The following is a 21,881-nucleotide window of genomic DNA, read 5'->3' as shown; positions in this document are numbered from 1 at the left end:
TAACCTTCGGAGGCGAGGTCTCGGTGTTCAACCCCCACCCAGGCGTCCCCCGGCCCTTTCTCGGGGACTAACCTTCTGCGGCGAGGTCTCGGTGCCCAGCCCCCACCCAGGCGTCTCAATTTTTGGTGACTCTGCCCGTAGTTCAGATGGTCCGTTGGGTTCTTGATCGGCTTTTCCGTACTCCAACTTACTGCCACACTCTTCTCTGCATCTGGAGATTCCTCCGGTTCGTTTGCTCTTTCGCCCGGTAGGTGACTTTCCAGGGTGCGGGATCCCTTTCTCCTCCGCAGTTCCCTTTCGGGAGCCCCCGTCTCGCTCGGATTCGCCTTCTCTCACTCTCCTCTTTTCTCCTGTTCTGCCCAATAATGTCACGAATTTCTTGCCGTTATTGGAGTTTAGGTTCCTCTGCCAGCGATTGGTTGCTGTTCTGTGCGAGTCATTTATTCTGTAGATGTGCTTTTTTTGTTGTGTTTGTGGGAGAGGGCGAGCGTGTCTTCCTACTCCTCCGCCATCTTGTCCTCTCTCCCAGACAGAATTTTTGGTGTCTCTTGGTTGAAGGGACACATATTAGTAATACGTAGAGCTTTAAAAATAAGACCTAGACACATAAACACAAGGTCTGTAATTTTTCATTCAGCCAGTGGAACTTTGTTGGAAGACAGAAATCTGCATTTCACTTCATTTTTTTTTTTTAATTGTCTTTTTAGGGCCGTACCTTCAGCATATGGAGATTCCCAGGCTAGGGGTCGAATTGGAGCTGCAGCTGCTGGCCTACACCACAGTCCCACCAACTCGGGATCCGAGCCATGTCTGCGACCTACACCATAGCTCATGGCAACGTCAGATCCTTAAGCCACTGAGTGAGGCCAGGGATCAAACCCACATCTTCATGGGTCCTAGCTGGGTTCATTAACTGCTGAGCCACTAGGGGAACTCCTCACTGCATTTATACTGTATGCTTTTCTTGCATTGTCTTATTTTCTTTTCAGGCTGCTCTTGTTCAAGAATGTACACTGCATTATGCCTAAAGTGATTTAATGGATCTACTGTTTGCATAGCAAATTCAAGGGGTAAGATTTGCATTTCACAGAAATGAAGTTTTCCTTTTATCTCTAAGCACCCACTCAAGAACGTTCACTGATTGGCTGAGCAGTATTTCACCAGCAGTCTGGCGTCTCCCTTACTTAAAAATATAAACTTCTGCACTCAAGGGACTCAAAGAACTGCCTTAAGCTTTCGCTTTCGCTTTAGCTCTTCCTGTGTCTCCTCCTTGGGGAGGGCAGGGCAGGAGAGTAGCTGAAGATGCAGAAGAGTCTTCAAGAAAACCAGTGGCAGGTGCGCACTATTGTGTACGGAATGGACGGTCCGCGGGGACCTGTGGTACAGCACAAGGGACCTCCACCCGGTACGCTGTGATAATCCACGTGGGAAAAGAATTGGAAGAAGAATGGAAACGTGTATGTGTAGAACTGAACCACTCTGCTGTGCCGCAGAAGTGATCTCAACCTTGTACAACAACCATACGTCAACACAGCTTTTAAAAATGGAAAAAAGGAAAGAACGAGAAAGAGGCCGGTAGAGCCTGGATGCTCCTCATCCTCTTCTCGGTGACGTTCCACCCAGATACGCTACCACCTGAACCTCATCCCCCCACCTTCCCTCCGTGCCCCTGCCCATGCCCTCCCCTCCATCTTTCCTTTGACTTAATATATGTCTCCTCTCATCCCCACCTCTTCCTTCCAGTTTGGATACTGTCCAACGGTGCCCAGACCGAACAGGATTGAGTTACTATATTGATACTCCATGACAGTATCTTCAAATGTTAAATGACATGGACTCTGTTCTTCTTAAATATGAAGAAAATGGCTCTGACCCCCGTCACGCTGGATAAATCACTCCATCTTCTATGCCTTAGTCTTAGGATCAATGGTATGAGCTTATAAAGCAACCCGTCAGGCACAGAGGCAGCATCTATGGTTTTAGAGAAGTCTCCCCAGATCTAACCCCTCTCTGAGACTTCAACAGCCTCACTAGGGATGTTTATTGCTTCGATGTCACCAACCCAGGAGTCCAAAGCTCTCGTCTTCAGGGATTCATGTGAGATGCCCTTACGTGGAAGAAGAAATACCTGTCGCTAGGAATCTTAACATGTTGTGGTCAGTATTGTTATAGCTTTTAGAAATTCCAAGCCGAAATAAATCTGGAAATGTGTTGTCCCACAGGGGAGCCACCAGCCACATATGGCTCCTTAGATTCAAAGTCATTAAAATTAACTGAAATTTACAAGTCAGCTTCTCAGTTACACTGGCCATGTTTCAATGGCTCAACAGCCCCCCATATGACTAGTGGCTAGTGTTCCAGGAGCACAGATATGGGGCATTTCATCATCACAGAAAGTTCTACTGGACAATGACGCTCTAGACACAGGACCCTGTTACGCCACAGCAAGGAGAAAAATGCCTTTCCTGGCAACGACAGGGAGGAATTTACATTTTTAGAAGAGAATTTTACCCTTTTGTCCACAGTAGTAAATTCTGTCTCCAATTCTTGAGTAAGCTAGACATACTTGCCACAAAACCAGTCATTTCCAGGTGTGCTCCATGAATTTCTTAGGGCTTGGTCCAGCAGGATGAAACAGGAAAGGTGAAAGGCAAAGAGGGCTCGGGGCTGCCCCCTCCCTCTTCGACCAGCACCTCTGCTTCCAGGGGGTTGTATTTGGGTATCGCTCGACTCAAAGCTCCTGCGAAACACACACACCTTCACTCTGGAATTTGAATTGCTCTAACTTACACTACGACAGGACAATCCTCCAACCTCAACTTGGCCTTCACGCAACTCTCCAATTTCCATCACCTCTTACTAGCAAGACTCTGGGCAACCATTATATACCTTTTTATTTATTTATTTATTTTTGGTCTTTTTGTCTTTTTAGGGCCGCACCCCAGGCATATGGAGGTTTCTAGGCTAGGGGTTGAATCGGAGCTGCATTCAACCACAGCCACAGCAACATGGGATCCGAGCTGCATCTGCGACCTACACCACAGCTCCCAGCAAGGCCGGATCCTTAACCCAATGAGCGAGGCCAGGGATTGAACCTGCGTCCTCACAGATGCTAGTTGGGTTTGTTAGCCGCTGAGCCACGACAGGAATTCCCATTATTCACCTTTTTACTTTACGAAATCCCAGATCCACCATGTTTTTGCTCTTTGCAAAACCCCTACTTTTAACCACCCAGATGCACGAGGTCCCTAACGTGAGCTCCCGGACCGTCTTTTCCCTCCATCCCACCTTTCTCTGTACTCATCCTGTATCCCTTTCTTTCTGTCCTCCTGGTACCCGCTCCACTTGCATTTGAAATCAGTCCTAGTGCTCCACGAATGGCTCCATCTACCACACTCACTTGCCTTCATCTCATCTTCTGTCTCTCCTTCTCCACTGCATAACTCCTCTCAGATCAGAGACAATCTTATGCATGCCAAAAAATAAAAAATAAAAGCAAACCAAACACAAACACAAAACAACTTCGGGCTCCTCTACTAAGCGGCCGCTCCTTCCCTCCCCACCACCAAAATTCCCAACATTCATTCCTGTTCTCCAGCTTCCCTTCCTTAGCCCCCTTGTAACCTGATTTCTTCCTCCATGCATTTCGTTGAAACTAACTTCAAAGACCCCAGTGGGCTCCTAATCCCTGAGTCTGCAGACCCATCCTTCTCCACGTGGAAAGCCTGACTCCGCAGCACCAGGGGCACTCAGGGGCCATCTCATCTCCACCACTCTCTCTCCTGCCTGGGCCCTGCGGGTGCTCTGCCCTCCCCACAGACCACGCCCGCTCTTGCTATGCCCACCCGGATCCCCACCGAGACAGCCATGCCCTGCAGAATGGGTTCCCGCTTCCCCATCCAATCCTACCTGTACTCCCCCAGCAATGTCTGCAGGCAGGGCTCCAAACATCACCAGTTTCCCCCGGCTGCTGTCCTTCATTTCGGTCCAGCATTTCTGTAAATCTGAGTGTTTTTCTGGGACCTCCACATGACCAGAGCCCCACAAACCCACTCCTCCTCCTGGACTCCCAGTTCTGCAAGTGGCACTGCCACCTCTCCAGTCACCCCCCCTCTCAGGCACTCTTGTCCCATCGATTCTGACTCTCCCATCAGGCCCTTTCTTTCCACACCCATCACTGGCTCCCTCTTCAGGCTCCCACCCACCCTCACCTCTTAGTTGCTGCCTGTTTTGCCCCCCAACATCGCGTAATTTATTTTCTTTCTCGTTGAAAGCAAAAGGAATTGTCAACCTGTGACCCCCACCTGCTGCCTTAAGGAGGATACTGCGAGCATCTTTACGAACCTTCTCCAAAGACAGTCTGTGCTTATCACAGTGACACAAGACAGCATGTACTGTCAGCAAAGTCCCTGTGAGAAGCCACTACGTGTCTGGAAGTCATGCACCTCCCTGTCTCTGCTCCCAACCTGGACCAGTAATCCAAGACGCCCAGCACTAGGCGAATGTCAGGAGCAAGAAGGTGATGTCCAAGAATCTCACAGCTCTGCATTTTACAGGAAAAAAAAAAAAAATCAGGGCAGTAGACCCTTGGAACTCTTCTCTGTCTGGTAGTGTCCTGAAATTCCCCTCTCATATGACAGGAGAAAAATACCAAAATCAGGTCAGACACGAAGATGAGAATCCCTGATTCTGGCAGAACCAAGATCTCTCCCCTCTGTCCCTCTTCTCCAAACTAATTTGCTTACATTATCATATCAATTGTCTCAAACACAATTCTGATTGCTTACCACTGAAGAACCATACATTCTTCCATACTTGTATGGAATACATAGGATCCCGGCTCTTGAGAGCCAAAAGTGGTCAATTCCTTTAATTTAATCTCTCTCAACGAGATAGAATAAAAATCTGAATCCAGTGAAGTTAACTGACTTTCCCCAAGATTTTCCTATTACCAAATGCTGATTTTTCGCATATTATGCATGCAAGTGTGGCATATTTCTTATCTTACTTCCAAGTTAAAGGGAGCCTTTCTTCATTAAATATCTCACATGAGGACATTCCCACTGTGGCTCAGCGGGTTAAGAATCCAACTAGCATCCATGAGGATGTGGATTCGATCCCCGGCCTTGCTCCCTGGGTTAAGGATCTGGCACTGCCACAAGCTGTGGTGTAGGCCAGCAGCTGCAGCTCTGATTCAACCTCTGGCCCGGAAACTTCCAGATGCCACAGGTGCAGTTGTAAAAATAAATAAATAAGTATCTCAGATGAATGAGGACATGTCACAACATGGAAACCCCAAACCTTTTGAAGGGCAGAGTGAATTCTAACAGTTTTGTTCACATATCTGATTCAAAACGGATAAAGTAGGTGCTACTTAAGCAAAAAAGAAAATACTCTCACTTGCAGGCAGTGCCAAATAACACTCAGAAGAACCACGTTCTGCCATGTGAGTATGATGGAAGCAAAGAGAGGGGGGAAAGGCAAGAACTGAACGTGTGGGAGTAATTGGGAAAATTGATGGCAAGATTCAATGAAAATGACTCTATTTTTTTCCTTACAAGGAATGCTGAAAATGACAGAACTATTGACTCCATGGAAATAGGCACTGAAATCCATCCGTGGCACGGGTCTGACTTTCTCATTTCCAGAGACGATCAGGCGCTGATTTTGGTTTTTGTTCTCACTATTCTCTTTCCCACCCACCTAGCGCAGGTTAGTGGGAAAGTAAAAAACCCCAGCACAATGGAAATGAGATTCCGGCAAAATGGGACGTCGCAAAACCAAATGCTCCCACTTTCTTCCTGCAGACGTTAGAGGCGCAGCAATAAAATCAGACCCAACTCGCAGTTTCTATTTTGAGCACAGGTTTAAAAGCCATCAGCTTAGATTAATGTGCTACGTGTTAGTCGCCTGGCATAACTATGTTTCATTTAAAGGGAACCCAACCGAATGTATCCTCTTCAATGATAACCAGCCAAGGGCCCGGCAGAGCCATTACAGACGAAGAGAGCAGAACGTGACTTTCCCTGCCTAGGTCTTATAAACATCCAAACAGCCCCTAAGTAAGAGATGCCCGCGAAAACCAACTGATGAACTTCTACAACTGCCACCTATGGTTTGTTTCACAAATGACAGATGCTTTAGTTTACTGCTCAGAAAGGCAACCACCATACATGACGCAGCTGAAGATAAAAACTGTGAAGTGGAGTAAACGTCCCTCCCTGACGTAGCTGCCCTCACTACCAGTTTCCTTACCCTGAGCCAGACGTGGTTCTTCCATCAGGGCACTGTCCCAGGAGCTTTGAAATTCCTCCCAACCCAGAACTTTCAGCACATGGCAAATGGATGGAAAGAGCCATGGGAATAGTATTAGCATCGTGCAAGGCCCTGTTTGCCTATTTTAAGTCCATTTAATATCCCCATCAATCCTACAGTGGCTTTTGACATGGTTTCTATTTATCAGTAGTAATCCTATTATTATTTTACAGTGAAGAGCGGAAGCACAGACAGAGTAAGAGACTTGCCCAGAGGCACCGAACTAGACAGTGATGGGGCCGCCTGCAGACCCAGGAGCGCCCTCCAGAGACCGTGTTCTTCACCGTAAGGCCACCCTGGCTCCTAAGGAAGGAAAAGCCAGTGCAGAGAGAAGAGGGGCATTAAACCTTCTTCGATGGGCAGTTAAATTCAAATGGAGGAGTTCAGTGGTAACGAACCTGACCAGTATACGTGAGAACGCAGGTTCGACCCCTGGCCCCGCTCAGTGGGTTAAGGATCCCACGTGGCTGTGGTTGTGGTGTCGGCCGGCAGCTGCAGCTCCAATTCGAACCCTAACCTGGGAACTTCCACCTGCTGCAGGTGCAGCCCTAAAAAAAAGACAAAAAAAATTTTCAAATGGAAATTTTCATTTATTAAAAAAAAAACGGTGAAGTCAATGGTGCAACGAACCCTCAGACCCCATCATCCAGCTTCAAGGATTATCAAAAATTGGCCAACCTTTTCTCATCCAGTTTTTTCTTTGCTGGATTGCTTTACGGCAAATCTAGCACACCGTCATTTAGCTAGAAGTCGTGTCAAATATTTAGTTCTGAAGATACAATGCGGTAGGGCTGAGGCAGCCAGGAGGGGGCTTGGGGGCTGTGGGGTCTTTCCTCACACCCCAGTCAGGAGGGCTCTCCACCCGCCCCCCACGCTGTGCCATCTCCAACCACAGTCACACTCACAGGTCCCTGCAGGACACCCCTGCATATCCTACTCCTCACCAGGTGTCCTGGTCACAGCAACCCCAGCACCGAGCTCACGCGTAGCCCATAAAAGATGCCCAAAGGCTGTAGGATTCAGGGAGGGAACACAGATAATCTATCTTCAAAAGACAACCCAAGCCCCCTAAATAAGGCAGTTCAGCCAGACATTATTTTTACTGTACATAAAAATATTATCCCCCTAATTTCAGCGTACCCTACTTTCAACCGTAAACGGTGAGCTTTCTTCAAGACAAAACCCATTTATACTTTAATGTACAGCTCTGGGCAGACAGGATCACGGTCCAAGATTCTCTGAAATACAAAGCACAAGGATCTCAATGAGGCTTAATCTCAAATAGGCAAAAGCATCTCTGAAATTTGACCTCGCAGGTCCCTTTCAGCTCCTCTTCCCATGAATAAAAAATGACGCCCTCTTTGCCAGTGGAACATGAGATAAGTTAATGGCTGTGCTGTGGGAGTTCTTAATAATGCCTCTTGTCATTTAAAATGCATGTCAGATGTAGAGAATCAAACATGTCATGTGCGTAAAAGTATCTTATGGTATCATAAGCATAGATGCTGGTGGTAACATTGCAAAAAGCTTTCACATTAACCCTTATTTTCACTGATTAATCTTCCAAAAAGGCTAGTGATTTTTCACTCCAGATCACTCCCTCCAGAACCCAAATTCTATCTAAAATTAAAAGAATATCTACTTACTTATTTTCACTATAAAAATAAGAATGAAAACTCGAGAATTTAGTGAGAATATCCCAGCTCTCTGAATTGAGATATCTAACTTTGGAAACGTTGAAATTCTCTCATGAGCGGCCTCAACCGGAGGGCAGTAGCCCAATTCTTTTAAAATGGTTAATTTTATGCAAGTAGATCTACAGGCTATTAGGCATCTGTGAGATTAGTAGGTCAGCACACATGATGATTCAGCTCTGCATATAACATACTGCAAATGACCTATATCTTTTCTGCCCTTTGAGCTGTATAAATTGTCTAGGGGCAAACCACAGTCAATGCAAGTATCATTTTAGAGATAATTGAGAGAGTTTTGGAAAGTGTGAAAATCACAGTGATGAGTTTCACCAACTATCGAGACCCGTAAAAGTCTTGATAAAGTGAAAATATGCTCCTGGTACAAAATTCAGTTTCCCGAGTTCCTCCCTGATAGGGTTTTTTTTGTTTTGTTTTGTTTTGTTTTGTTTGTTTTTTGCTTTTTAGGGCCTCACCCGCGGCACATGGAGGTTCCCAGGCCAGGGGTCTAATCAGAGCTGCAGCTGCCGGCCTACACCACAGCCACAGCAACACAGGATCCAAGCCGCATCTGCCACCTACACCACAGCTCATGGCAATGCCAGATCCTTAACCCACTGAGCAAAGCCAGGGATCAAACCCACAATCTCTTGGTCCTTAGTTGGATTCGTTTGTGCTGTGCCACGACAGGAACTCCTGATAGGTCTTTTTTTCTTTCTTCCTTTTTTTTTTTTTTTTTTTTTTTTTTTGATGCTTTTTATTTTTTCCATTATGGTTGGTTTACAGTGCTCTGTTAATTTTCTACTCTACAGTAAAGTGACCCAGTCACACATACGTATTTACAATCTTTTTCTCACTTTATCCTCCATCACGCTCCATCACAAGTGACTGGATAGAGTTCCCAGTGCTTTGTTGCACATTCTCACAGAAGAGAAAAATCTTTCCACTGGGAGAGCATTTCTCTTGAAGTTCTACTCCTGTACAGCCTATGCTAAGCAGTGTGAGAGGTAGTAAAATTATGAAGAGCCACAGCCCCTATCCTCGAAGAGCTTACAATCTGTAGAGGAGCCAAGACGTAAAAACAAACAACTATAATGAGACTATGTGTTAATCCATGAAAGTGACACAAGAAAGGATGAAAGAGCTCCCAGGAGAAAAGACCACTGCAGGGTCACAGATGAGGGCCGACTTCTTAGAAAAAGTAATATTTGAATTATTCCTGAAAAGGACCAAACCTGCAGAGAGACTGTGGCCTACACCACAGCTCATGGCAACTCGGGATCCTTAACCCGAGGCCAGGGATTGAACCTGCAACCTCGTGGTTTCTAGTTGGATTCATTTCCATTGCGCCACGATGAGAACTCCACAATGAATGGTTTGAACCAAGACCCAAAAGCAGGAAGCACAAAGCCCTTAGAGAAAGCTGTGAACAATCCTGGTTGTCTGGATGAGGGGTAGGTCAGGGGGCGGAGCGAGGGGAAGGTGAGAAGGGGACTGGGCGGAGCATGGAGGACCTGGAGCTTCCCGAAAGCATCTGGAGCGAGCGCGGTGGGGGGCCATGGAGCCTTCACCACAGGCTCTAAAAAAATGACCTAGGACCACGTGCCATGTGGATTAGAGAGTGAAGATGTTCTGGGTAACACGGTTTTAAATGAAGATGAGGAGGACAGGAAAAAGAGGATAGAGTATTTGCAAGAAAGAACTGATCAGAATTGACCACTAAATACAAAGGAAGGGAAAAAAGAAGGTGAGCAGTAACGCTGATTCTAAAATCTCCAGCATGGAGTTCCCATCGTGGCTCAGTGGAAAAGAATCTGACTAGTATCCATGAGGACACAGGTTCGATCCCTGGCCTCACTCAGCGGGTTAAGGAAAATCTGGCTTCAGCAGCCAGATCAGAGATGTCATTACGTGACAGAGCAACTTTGAGAGGAGGAGTGGCTTGTAAAAGGTAATGAAAGATTCATTTTGGGGGAAGCATTTAGTTTGAGGTGACTTGAGTCACCCAGCCGGGGATGGCTATCTGGCAGGTCATTTGGAATGCAGATGAATAGTTCTAGAGGGAAGGCGGGGCTGGAGACATGTGATATCATGTCCAAAGTGCCATGAGCTGAAACTGTGGACAAAATGCTCAAGGGGGCAACTCCTACAGAATTATTCTAAAGACAGGCACCCTGAGGACAAACCCTGGGGAGCTCCAACACCGGGCCTCAGCACACAGGAGACAGACTCCGCCACGGGGAAGTGGCAGGATGCACCGGAAGTGGCAGTGCCTCAGATTCAGGAGGCTTCCTGGATGCACCAACAGCTCCTCCCAAAAGACCTCCAGAGAGAGCCCGTCTCCACCGCCCAAACGACTGCCCAGCTCCCAACCCCCTCTGACAAACTCCCTGGTCACCCACTCAGAAAGGGGCCCTCCACCCAACCCGGTGTCATTTTTAAGGCTGCGGACACATGAAGCCAGGGGTCATGATGACTCATACAAATGCGCTTTCTCTGTCCTCATCCCCAGCTGCATCCTTACTGCTCCAAACTGAGAAGAAATAAGAGAAGACCCTTCAGCTTTCTTTTTCATTTCTCTTTTCAAACCCTTGGTCTCATGATTTCTGGTCTCCGCTCATCCCCCAGAGAAAACATGAGCGTGCCAGAGAAGAGAAAAAGAGGAGAAACTGCAAAGGACAGCTACGAATGCCCGCTTCTTCTGTCCTTTTCCGAGGGACATTTTCTGTTTCTGGAGCACCCAGAGGTTAGGGGCTCTCCAGAATTCACGATGAGAAATGAGCCTCCTCATAAATTATTCTAACCTTGGGTGATAGGATCTATTTTCATGAATGATTAATTCATGAAACCCCAAGTCTTCCTATTTCCCCCCACCCCCCCACCCCCACAAAGGTTTTAACTTTAAATTACACCTCCTCAGCCCTGGGAAAATCAGGTCTACAAGCCCAAGTGCTGATCAGTTTGACGACCAGCTCTACTCTAGGCGATAGTACGTTACCAACACTGCCTGCCATAGTCATCGTTTCTCTCTAAGTTTTTATTGCCTAAAGCTGCTGGAGATTATTTTTCTCCTGCTCTGAAAACTATGAAAAAACAAGCTACACACTGGGTCGGACCTGCTCAAATACTGTGATTTGAAGTTTAAATTTAAGTTCTCAGTTAGAGGATTACTTTTCTTCCGGTTCACGTTCAATCTTTAAAAAGCTGTGGGTGACCCCCTACTGAATTTGCAGTTTGGGGGTTCTAAACCGGCCCACCTCATAATGGTCGCATGATGCGCCCATTGGGGCGTGAAGGGAGGCGGCGAGGGCTGCGTCCTGCGGCACAGGGAGGATGAAGGTTTGGGTTAATCTCGAGGAAATGGGCGACGAGAGGGAAACTGCAGGGAGGCAGCCCCGAGCCCCCATGCTGTGAGCACTGCTTCGCAGAACAGCCGGCTTCCTCCCGAGTCGGAACTCCCCACCACCTGGCGCGTGAACACACCTGGGAAGGGGCGGGGCAGAGCAGGTGGGGTTTGGCCTGAGGGGCAGCTCGACTCTAGGATTTGCTTCCCTAATAGAAAGAAAAGACTCTACATCACGAGTGTGTCTTGACCAGAGAGGGCAGCGTGAAGAAGTGAACAGGGAAAGAACACATCCCAGGACTGGGAGCAAGGCACGGTGGTCTCACTTTGCTCAGGGATAACATGCACCGGTGGGCTGGATGCCAAAACACAGTCAGCTTCCAAGGACCTACAGACCACTCCTTTCCCCTGTGGGCTCTATTTGCCAAAACCTTGCGGAAAAGGTCAAAAGACCTATCAGGGCACTTGCTGCGGGGAGCACCTGCCCAGAGGGGTTGAATGAATGGCGCAGTGCCTGGACCAGGATGGAGGGCAGACTCCACATGGAACAGCTGAGACCACCCCCCAGGGGGCTCACAGGCGCCCCCTCCACAGTCCTCACCCCTTGTCCACCAAGACCCAGGAAAACAGCCCAGGAAGACTCGTAGCTAAGCCAAGGTGGCCCAGGAACCACTAGTAGGTTCATGACGGATCACTTCAAAGGGTTCTCAGCACAGCATTCGGTCACGTGGATGCAGTCAGACTGTCAAGAAGCAGGTGAGATTCTAAAATCATGAGCTGCACAGTTGCAAAGAGTTCCTTATCATAATCGTGTTTCCGTGTTTGAGGCATCAACGTACCACGCTGCAAGCCCTTGTTGCCGTGGTGTCCCCAAAAAGGATCCTAAGCAAAAGGCGTGTCTAAAGAAAGACACAAAAAAGGACCAACTCTGATATCAGGGTGGCTGTTTCCATGCACTAAACCAGCAACATTCACTCCTGGGATTTGATCTAAGTACTTTTCAGCTCTTCCAAGAGCTTCATATTTTAACCACTGTCATCAAAGCATCATTTCTCCACTCTATCACTTACGTGTGGAGTCTAAAACATGGCACAAATGATCTGTCTACAAAACAGAAGCAGATCATCGACACGGAGGGGTGGCTCGTGTTTGCCGGGGGAGGGGGGGAGTGGGATGGATGGGGAGGCTGGGGTAGTAGACGAGGACTTGCACTTGGAGGGGACGGGAAACGGGAGCCTGCTGTATAGCACAGTGACCTATAATCAATCACTTGTGCTGGAACAGGATGGAGCACAATGTGAGAAAAGAAGGTACATATATGTATAACTGAGTCACTTTACTATACAGCAGAAATTGGCAGGACACTGTAAATCAACTATAATGAAAAAATTAAAAAAAAACAGGAATCAACGTTTCTTTGACATTAAAGCGAATCACAAGAGTATAACATAATGGTTAATGGTACTAAGACGTCAATTCAAATATGTGCAAAGTTTTTCTGTGATTCACTGGTGAAGGACAAATGTTATATACACTTAGGTGGCAAGTAATTAAGCTGTGATTCAACACGCTGTTTTTTAGAAACAGAACACAGCCCTGAATAGAATAAATACTGCTTTTACTATGAGGTCTTTAGGGGTTATTTTCTCTGGCACGAAGCAGCTCTTCTCTCCCTGGGTGCTGGCTAGTAGCCTCTGAAGCCCAGCTGAGAAGATGTGCCTTAAGCACACCTGGAATTATTTCATCCACGCCTGTCAGCTCTCCTTCTGAACAAGCGGCTGCCATGAGGACATGGCTCAATCCACCTTGAGGTTAAGTTTTTTCAGAAATGAAAATCTTACTCTTCCTTGGAAAGAGAAACCCCAAAGGAGATTTTTCAATCACGTGTGCTTCCTCTAAAAGAGAAACATGCCACTGGGATTTTCAGCACTCAAAATAATGCCAACTCATTGCTGCTCCATTTAAAAACCTTCAGGCTGTTAATATGCATGTCTAAAAATAAGAGTCACACACTTGCAAAGAGTGCTCTATGATCGTCACGGTAAGATTTGGCGATGCCTACGGTGCCACGACGTGGTCCCCAGGGCTAGCGGTGGTCCTGAGAGGAGCCCCACGTGAGAGCAGGCCTGAGACAGAGCAACAGCACCTTCAGGAAACCGAGGGAGCAAAGACGCTCTCAGAAATGCCTACAGGCACAGCAGGATGAAGGAAAACAAAACACAGGGCTTTTAGGCATAACCGGGGAGTCCAAAATGCAGCGCCGTCAGGTAGAAACGTGCCGCCCGTAAACCCAGGAAAGGACAGAAAAAAGCAAGCTCGGAGAAGGAAACTGAAAAAATAATGCCAAATCCATCTCATTCTCAGGCTCTCTTCCTCTCCCCACCCCTCTCCGCTTCCGTCCCTCTCTCTAGCTCCTGTTTCAACTTGATTCGAGCACCACACTCCCTCTGAGAGTTCTCCACAGGGAAACCTCTGGGATTTGCCTGGCCCTCTGGCAACTGCTCACTGCTCAGCATCTGAGGGGTCGTGGCTTCAGATGCAGCAACAATGACCTAGAAGCTGATGGGGCTGAGATGGGGTCTGGTCCTCAGAGGCTCAGTGGAATGGGCCAGCCTCGTCGGGACCTCCTGTAGGGACAGTGGCTGCTGTGACTTGCTCGGAGGCTGCGAATTCATACTTGAAAACACAGTTTACAACATCGGTCTCAGGAAGCAGGCCTGGAGGGGCACCAACCCAGCCGGGAGGGACCATCCCGGGCACAGCCCCGAAGAGGCTCAGCTGGGCGTCCGCATCTTTAACACGGTTAAGGTGTACACATCCGGTCACGTGCTCCACCCACATGAAGGTACGGCGGGTGGGCACAGGTGACTAAAATCGTTCTTTCCACTCATATTTCAGGCCTCCTCCGTTTCACGACAGCACAACATGGTAATAACATTTTTGGATCTTACCTTGGCTTCTTAGAATGCGCAGGGGGAAAAAAGGCTCCTGGAATCAGTCCCTAGACAAGCCGTTTTCTAGATTTAAGAGTAATTTAAAAGTCTTTTTCTAGCGCATTACCTCTCCATCACTTAGAAAATGAGAGCGCCAAACAGGCTTTTTTTTTTTCTTCCGTTAATATTTTTTTTTTTTTTTTTTTTTTTTTTTTTTTTTTTTTTTTGCCATTTCCTGGGCCGCTCCCGCGGCACATGGAGGTTCCCAGGCCAGGGGTTGAATCGGAGCTGTAGCCACCGGCCTACGCCAGAGCCACAGCAACGAGGGATCCGAGCCGCGTCTGCAACCTACACCACGGCTCACGGCAACGCCGGGTCATTAACCCACTGAGCAAGGGCAGGGACCGAACCCGCAACCTCATGGTTCCTAGTCAGATTCGCCACGACGGGAACTCCCCGTTGATTATTTTTAAAATCCCAACAACAGCAGATAAAGGTAGTCTACCCAGATTTTTTATTTACACACAAAGAAAATGCAACTCTGCAGCACCCACGTGCAGCTTCGCCTTCTGCTGGTCTGGCCTCCCCAGCCAGGGGTGCTTTCTGGAGAGAGGCGGCATCGCCCACCCATCCCACTGCCCCACTTACGGTTGGAGAGCCGGCCAGGCTCCGGCTGGGCGCTGTCCGCCGACTGGGTGCTGGACACCGAGGACACGCTGGAGCTCCGGACGAAGCCAAACGCCGCCAGCTTGGCTGCTGGGAGACGCGAGTAACCAGGAGGACGGAGTCCAGATTTTGGTAGGCTGGACTTTGCAGCATTTGAACTGGATGCCTTCTTTAAATCGGCTAAAACAAACACAAACCAGGAAAAGAAGATCTCAAGACTGAGAATACACAGTTCGTGAACACTAATCCAGCTCCAGCATAAACAGGCCAGAGCCACTCTTGCAGGGTCCAATTCAGCACATTCACAGACACGTCTGTGTGAGAAAGGGCCCTGAGTGCGGGCCGGGGGCTTCAGAGCTTCAAAGAGGAGGCGAGGCAGCAGGCACAGGAGACCAGAACAGACGCCTCACCCTATTAGACGGCCGTGAAGAAAGGTATGAAGTGCTCAGAAAGCCGAAGGGAATGAGGACGCGTACTGTCGCAGTCACCCTCGAATTGTGACCTTGAGACACACCTTACTTCTGACACAGGGTGGGTGAAGACCCTGGTAGCCAAACACTCATCAGCAATTATAAACTCCACGTGGTAGGTCGTAGGAACACACACACAGAACCATTTGCTAACCTTTCGGGGTTGTAGGAAGGAGATGAAAAAGCCCAGATGGTGCAGCTGGCCAGGCTGAAATCCAGTCTCTATCCATTATTAGCTGTGGAACCTCAGGCACTTGACCTAATGCTTAGAACCAGTTTCCTCCCATGGAAGGAACAGGGTTGATGCAACTGGCCTGTAAGGTTTCGTGTTATTCCTGCTTGTAACACAGAACTTGGTGAACTTGGCTTAAACGGATGCTAGGTTTCATTTCTCTTTTCTCCATGACCTGTTTTTGTGTCAGTCTAAACCTCGAAATCAGTTCCCAGATATGTGCAACGCCAGCTGATTTTGAAATAAGAAGGCTTGATTTAATCCATCATCCCAGCACCTCTGTGTCACAGCCATTGCGACAATCATCTCAACCCTAAGGAAGTCTCCCAATACCAGACTGGACCAGCACACCAGCATACACATGCTTTTTAAGGGACCTCCCTGGTGGCGCAGTGCATTCACGATCTGCTGCTATCACTGCTATGGCTTGAGCTGTGGCACAGGTTTGATTCCTGGCCCAGGAGCTTCCGCATGCTGTGGGCACAGCCAAAAAGAAAAACAAAACAAAACAAAAAACCCCAAAAACAAAGTTCTCTTTAATATGCCATTTAAAAGGAAAAGAGCTGGAGTTCCCTAGCGACCTAGAGGTTAAAGGATCCAGCATTGTCACTGCCGTGGTGCAGGTTCAATCCCAGGCCTGAGAACTTCTGCATGCTGTAGGCACGGTAAAAAAAAAAAAAAAGGAAAACAGGCCAAAAGGCCAAGCGTCCTCCTATTGTCTGGGTCAAGCCATTTAACAACAACACGTGACTCTGACTGCAGCCCTGTCTCCCCAGGAGCTTATGCTCCAACCATTCAGCGGGGCTCTGATGCTGCTGTCCGTCAACTCTTTGTTAACTACGGAAAGAGCAACCGGGCTGCAAATTAATGTTAAAGAGGCGCCATGTTTAAAAAATTCAAGGTCTAAAACTCAACGAAGAGTCTACATACTGGAAATATGCAGAGAAGCAAGAGAGGCTGGGCCCATGGTGCGCCTTCCTTCCCGGAAGCGAAGGCATGGTCACCTGCACAGCCAGGTGAAGGCGGCATCTGTACCACTGTGACCTCCTGACTTCTGGGGCAGGACCAGGAAGGGAAGGAAGCTGGTGGCTACAAAGGAAGAGGGAAAAGGGAACGGGGGCTGCAAATATTCCCAACTCAGGTGCGTCCTAGTGCTGGGGAAGATGCTCAACCGGGACAGAGAAGAAAAAATCACCGTTTGACAAGTAATAACGGCCCTTTCGCGGCAGCAACTGAATGTCATGTCAATGCCTTCAAATTATTGTTCTCTGTTTCTTTAAAAGACATAATTACACCACACGATAACTAAAAACACTTATTAGTGGGTGTGTAACACACATAGATGTAAAAAGGAAAAAGCCAAGAGAGCTATGTGGGAGCAATAGTTCTGTATCTCACTGAAAGTAGTATCAGTATTAGGCAGACTCTCATAATTTAAGATGACATGGTAAGCCCTGGAGCAATCAGTAAGATGAAAACTCAAAAGATGCAGTGAAAAAAACCACTAAAGGAATTAAAATGCTACACTAGAAAATATTCAGTGCAAAAGAAAGCAGTAATGAGGAGGAGAAAAACAAAAAAGACATGAAGCAGACAGAAAATAAATAGCAGAATGGCACATGTATATCTAGCTGTATTCATAGCAATAGTAAATGTGAACGTATCGAACAATCCGACCGTAAGGCTGCATGAAGAATGAGATTGAAATACATGCTGTCTGCTGGGCAAACATTTTAGAGTCAACTAGAGACTCAGTTTAAAAGCAAAAGGACGGGATAAGACATATCATGCAAAGAACAACCATCGGCAAGCTGGAACGGCTTTATTCATATCAGACAAGATACATTTGAAAACAAGAAACAGATACAGAGGGATGTTTTTATCAGGATAAAGAGTCAATCCCGCAGGCAGATAGAGCAGTTATAAACATATATACTTCTAAAACAGGATCCCAAAATACATAAAGCAGAGCATACAGAACTGATAGGAGAAATAAACAATTCAAAATAGTTGGAGACTTCAGCACCCCTTCAGTAATGGGAACAATTACGCAGAACAGAAGTTTCAAACACTATGAACCAACCAGACTTAATAGACATCTATAAAACACTCCTTCCAACAGCGGGAGAATATAGAAACATCTCCAGTGTACCTAGAACCTTCTCCAGAATAAAATAAATACGAGGTTGTAAAATAAGCATCATTACATTTAAAAGGATTGAGGCAAAACTGTCACTGTATGCAGATGACATGATACTATATATAGAAAGCCCTAAGGACTCAACCCAAAAACTACTTGAACTGATCAACAAATTCAGTGAAGTAGCAGGATATAAGATTAACACTCAGAAATTAGTCCCATTTCTGCATACTAACAATGAAATATTAGAAAAGGAATACAAAAATAAAATACCTTTTAAAATTGCACCCCCCAAAAAATCAAATACCTGGGAATACACCTGACCATGGAGGTAAAAGATTTATATGCTGAGAACTATAAAACATTAATCGAGGAAATCAAAGACAATCCAAAAAATGGAAAGATGTCCCATGCTCCTGGGTTGGAAAAATTAACATTGTAAAGATGGCCATAGTACCACCCAAAGCCATCTACAGACTCAATGCAATCCCTATCCAGTTACCCATGACATTTTTCACAGAACTGGAACAAACAATCCAAAAACTTATATGGAGCCACAAAAGACCCAGAACTGCCAAAGCCATCCTGAGGAACAAAAACCAAGCACAGGAGGCATCACTCTCCCAGACGTCAGGCAATAGTACAAAGCCACAGTCATCAAGACAGTGTGGGACTGGTACCAAAACAGACAGACAGACAGACCAATGGAACAGAACAGAGAACCCAGAAAGAAACCCAGACACCTATGGTCAAGTAATCTTGGACAAAGCAGGCAAGAACATCAAATGGGAAAAAGACAGTCTTTTCAGCAAGAATTGCTGGGAAACCTGGACAGCTGCACGCGAATCAATGAAACTGGAACACCCCCTCACACCATGCACAAAAATAAACTCACAATGCCTGAAAGACTTAAACGTAAGACAAGGCACCATCAAACTCCTGGAAGAGAACACAGGCAAAACATTCTCTGACATCAACCTTGCAAATGTTTTCTCAGGTCAGGCTCCCAAAGCAACAGAAATAAAAGCAACAATAAACCAACGGGACCTCATCAAACTGACAAGCTTTTGCACAGCAAAGGAAACCAAAAAGAAAACAAGAAGACAACTTATAGAATGGGAGAAAATACTTGCAAACGATGCAATGGACAAGGGCTTCATCTCTAAAATATGCAAACAGCTGACACAACTCCACGGCTAAAAAGCCAACGGCCCAATTGAAAAATGGGCAAAAGACCTGAATAGACAGTTCTCCAAGGAAGACACACAGACGGCCACCAAGCACATGGAAAAATGCTCAACATCCCTGATTGTTAGAGAAATGCAAATCAAAACTACCACGAGATACCACCTCACCCCAGTCAGAATGGCCATCATTAATAAGGCCACAAACAACAAATGCTGGAGGGGGTGTGGAGAAAAGGGAGCCCTCCTGCACTGTTGGGGGGGATGTAAGCTGGTACAGCCACTATGGACAACAGTGTGGAGGTACCTTAGGAAACTATACATAGAACCACCATATGACCCAGCAGTCCCACTCGTGGGCATGTATCCACACAAAACTGTCCTTGAAAAAGACACATACACCTGCATGTTCATTGCAGTTCTATTCGCAATACCCAAGACATGGAAACAACCTAAATGTCCATGGCAGATGATTGGATTAGGAAGATGTGGTGTACACACACACACACACACAATGGAATACTACTCAGCCATAAAAAGAACAAAAGAATGCCATTTGCAGCAACATGGATGGAACTAGAGACTCTCATCCTGAATGAAGTAAATCAGAAAGAGAAAGGCGAATACCATATGATATCACTTCTAACTGGAATCTAATATGACACAATTGAACTTTTCCAAAGAAAAGAAAAGCATGGACTTGGAGAAAAGACTTGTGGTTGCCAAGGGGGAGGGGGAGAGAGTGGGATGGGTGGGGTGCTTGGGGTTAATGGATGCAGACTATTGCCTTTGGAATGGATTAGCAATGAAATCCTGCTCTGCAGCACTGGAAACTCTGTCTAGTCACTTATGATGGAGCATGATAATGGGAAAAAAAAGAATGTATACATGTATGTGTAACTGGGTCACCATGCTGTACCATAGGAAAAAAAATGTATTGGGGAAAAAACAATTTTAAAAAAAATTTTAAAGGATTGAAATGATACAAATACATTCCCTTCTTTTTTCCTGTTTTGTGTTTGGTTTGTTTGGTTTTTTCTTTCATCTAAAGTGACTGGAGAAATCCCAAGAAATGTTTTGCCCTGCGATACAACACAGACTCACATACTTTCATTGCTGAGCATTTATGGTCACTGACAATCCACCATTCCCCAACTCACCCTCCCTGACCTTTAAAAGAAGAGCCCAGCAACATCTTGGCAGAAACAGGTGCTGGTAACATCATCAAGCGGCATCAAGGTGTGAATATACAGGAGATTAGACTCAGTAACAAAGTAAGGGTGCTATTTTTCTTGTATTCGGTTTTTCAACACATTTTTAATTGTATCGTATATTTGAAGTCAAAACTGCCCCTCCCAACTTTACTCCTCTGGGCTAGTTCTACCCATTCACATTCATTACGCACAGTGACTAGAAAGAAAAGCCATAAAACTTCACTTCCACTTGGACAATAGGTAAGATCCTTTTGTTGTACTACCATCAACCACCTTCTGCAAATTCCTGCTCCCTGGATTTGTGCCTGTTTTTGAATCCTGTCTCCTGAGACTTGTCACCTGACCGCGATTTCCCTGATACTTTCCATCCCTTCTCTGAAGACTCTGTTTCACTCATCTCTGTAGACGCCCTTCTCTGTGGATACCTGAGATCAAGCAGCCTAGTCAAGCTGACTTCGGCATTACAAGCATTATCTATCTACGAATTTATTTCCATTCTTGGGCTGCACGGGACTGAACTAGTTCCTAACTGCAAGGTGTACCTCTTTCCAGAAGTGAAACAGTACATAGAACTATACATACATGTACACACGCAAACACAGGCGTGCAGGTAAAAATGAGTGAAATCAGAGTAAGTTCTATAGTCGAGTTAATAGCATTACATCAACACTAATCTCCTAGGGATTTTCCCCCCTTTTTTTCTTTTTATAAATTTTAGTTGCTTATAGAAAGCAACTAAAGCCATACTTAGAAGGTAAGTTATATCTATAAATGCCTACATTAAAACAAAAAGCAAGATGCCAAATCATAAAAGCAGCTTTCCACCTAAAGATACTGAAGAAACAAAAGAGCAAACTAAACCTAAACCAAGCAGAAGGAAGGAAATAATAAAGGCTGCAGTGGAAAGAAATGAAACAGAATGGAAAAACAACAGAAAGAATCAATGAGGTTGAAGGTTGGCTCATAGAAAGATCCACAGAGGTGACAAACCTCTAGCTAGACCAACCAAGCGAAAGAGAAGACACAAATCATTAAGTCAGGAAGGCAAGAGGGGTTGCCACTCTCCTGCCGCAGAAGTAAAAGCAATTATAAGGAAATAATTAATGAACAACTGTATCTCAGCTAATTAGATAATCTAGTGAGACTGAAAAGTTCCAGAGAGACACAATGAAAACTGACTCAAGAAGAAACAGAAAATATACCAGCACAAAGAGACTGGATTCAGAATTCAAAAATTTCCCACAAAGAAAAGTCCAGGCCCAATGTGCTCACAGTGAATTCTACTATGCACCGATTATTCACAAAGTATTCCAAAAAGGGGGAGAGGGGAGAACACTTCCAAACTCATTCTATGAGGACAGTATTACTGTAACACCAAAACCAGACCAAAATCTTGAGAAAAGAACACTAGAGACCAGTATCTCCTGTAGATGCAAAATCCTGCCCAAAATACAGCAAACTGAAATCAGCGACTGTAAATGACCATGTGACATTTATCCCAGGGGAAAAAAAAGATCAGTTTCATGTGAAAATCAGTCACTGTACTTATAGTAATAGAATTAAAAAACAAAACAAAACATGATCATTTCAATAGATGTAGAAACATCACTTGACAAATTCCAACAGCACTTCATGATAAAACACCTAACAAACTAGGAGGAAATGAAAACAATCTCAACCTAACAAGGGCATC

The 21,881-nt window shown here is 46.0% G+C and overlaps 1 protein-coding gene across 7 annotated transcripts in view; it reads right to left on the bottom strand.

Moving 5' to 3' along the window:
* The window catches only part of MTUS2 (microtubule associated scaffold protein 2), a 496,219-nt gene that overhangs the window by 278,204 nt on the left and 196,134 nt on the right, over window positions 1-21,881 (bottom strand). For all 7 annotated transcript variants that reach the window (XM_021065171.1, XM_021065174.1, XM_021065170.1 and 4 more), the window contains one exon: window positions 14,931-15,128. In XM_021065171.1, coding sequence (XP_020920830.1) covers window positions 14,931-15,128 — 198 coding nt within the window. The remainder of the gene's footprint in view (window positions 1-14,930; window positions 15,129-21,881) is intronic.

Source organism: Sus scrofa, chromosome 11 (assembly GCF_000003025.6).
Source record: "Sus scrofa isolate TJ Tabasco breed Duroc chromosome 11, Sscrofa11.1, whole genome shotgun sequence".
Lineage (NCBI taxonomy): Eukaryota > Metazoa > Chordata > Mammalia > Artiodactyla > Suidae > Sus > Sus scrofa.
This window is presented reverse-complemented; position numbering and strand designations above follow the sequence as displayed.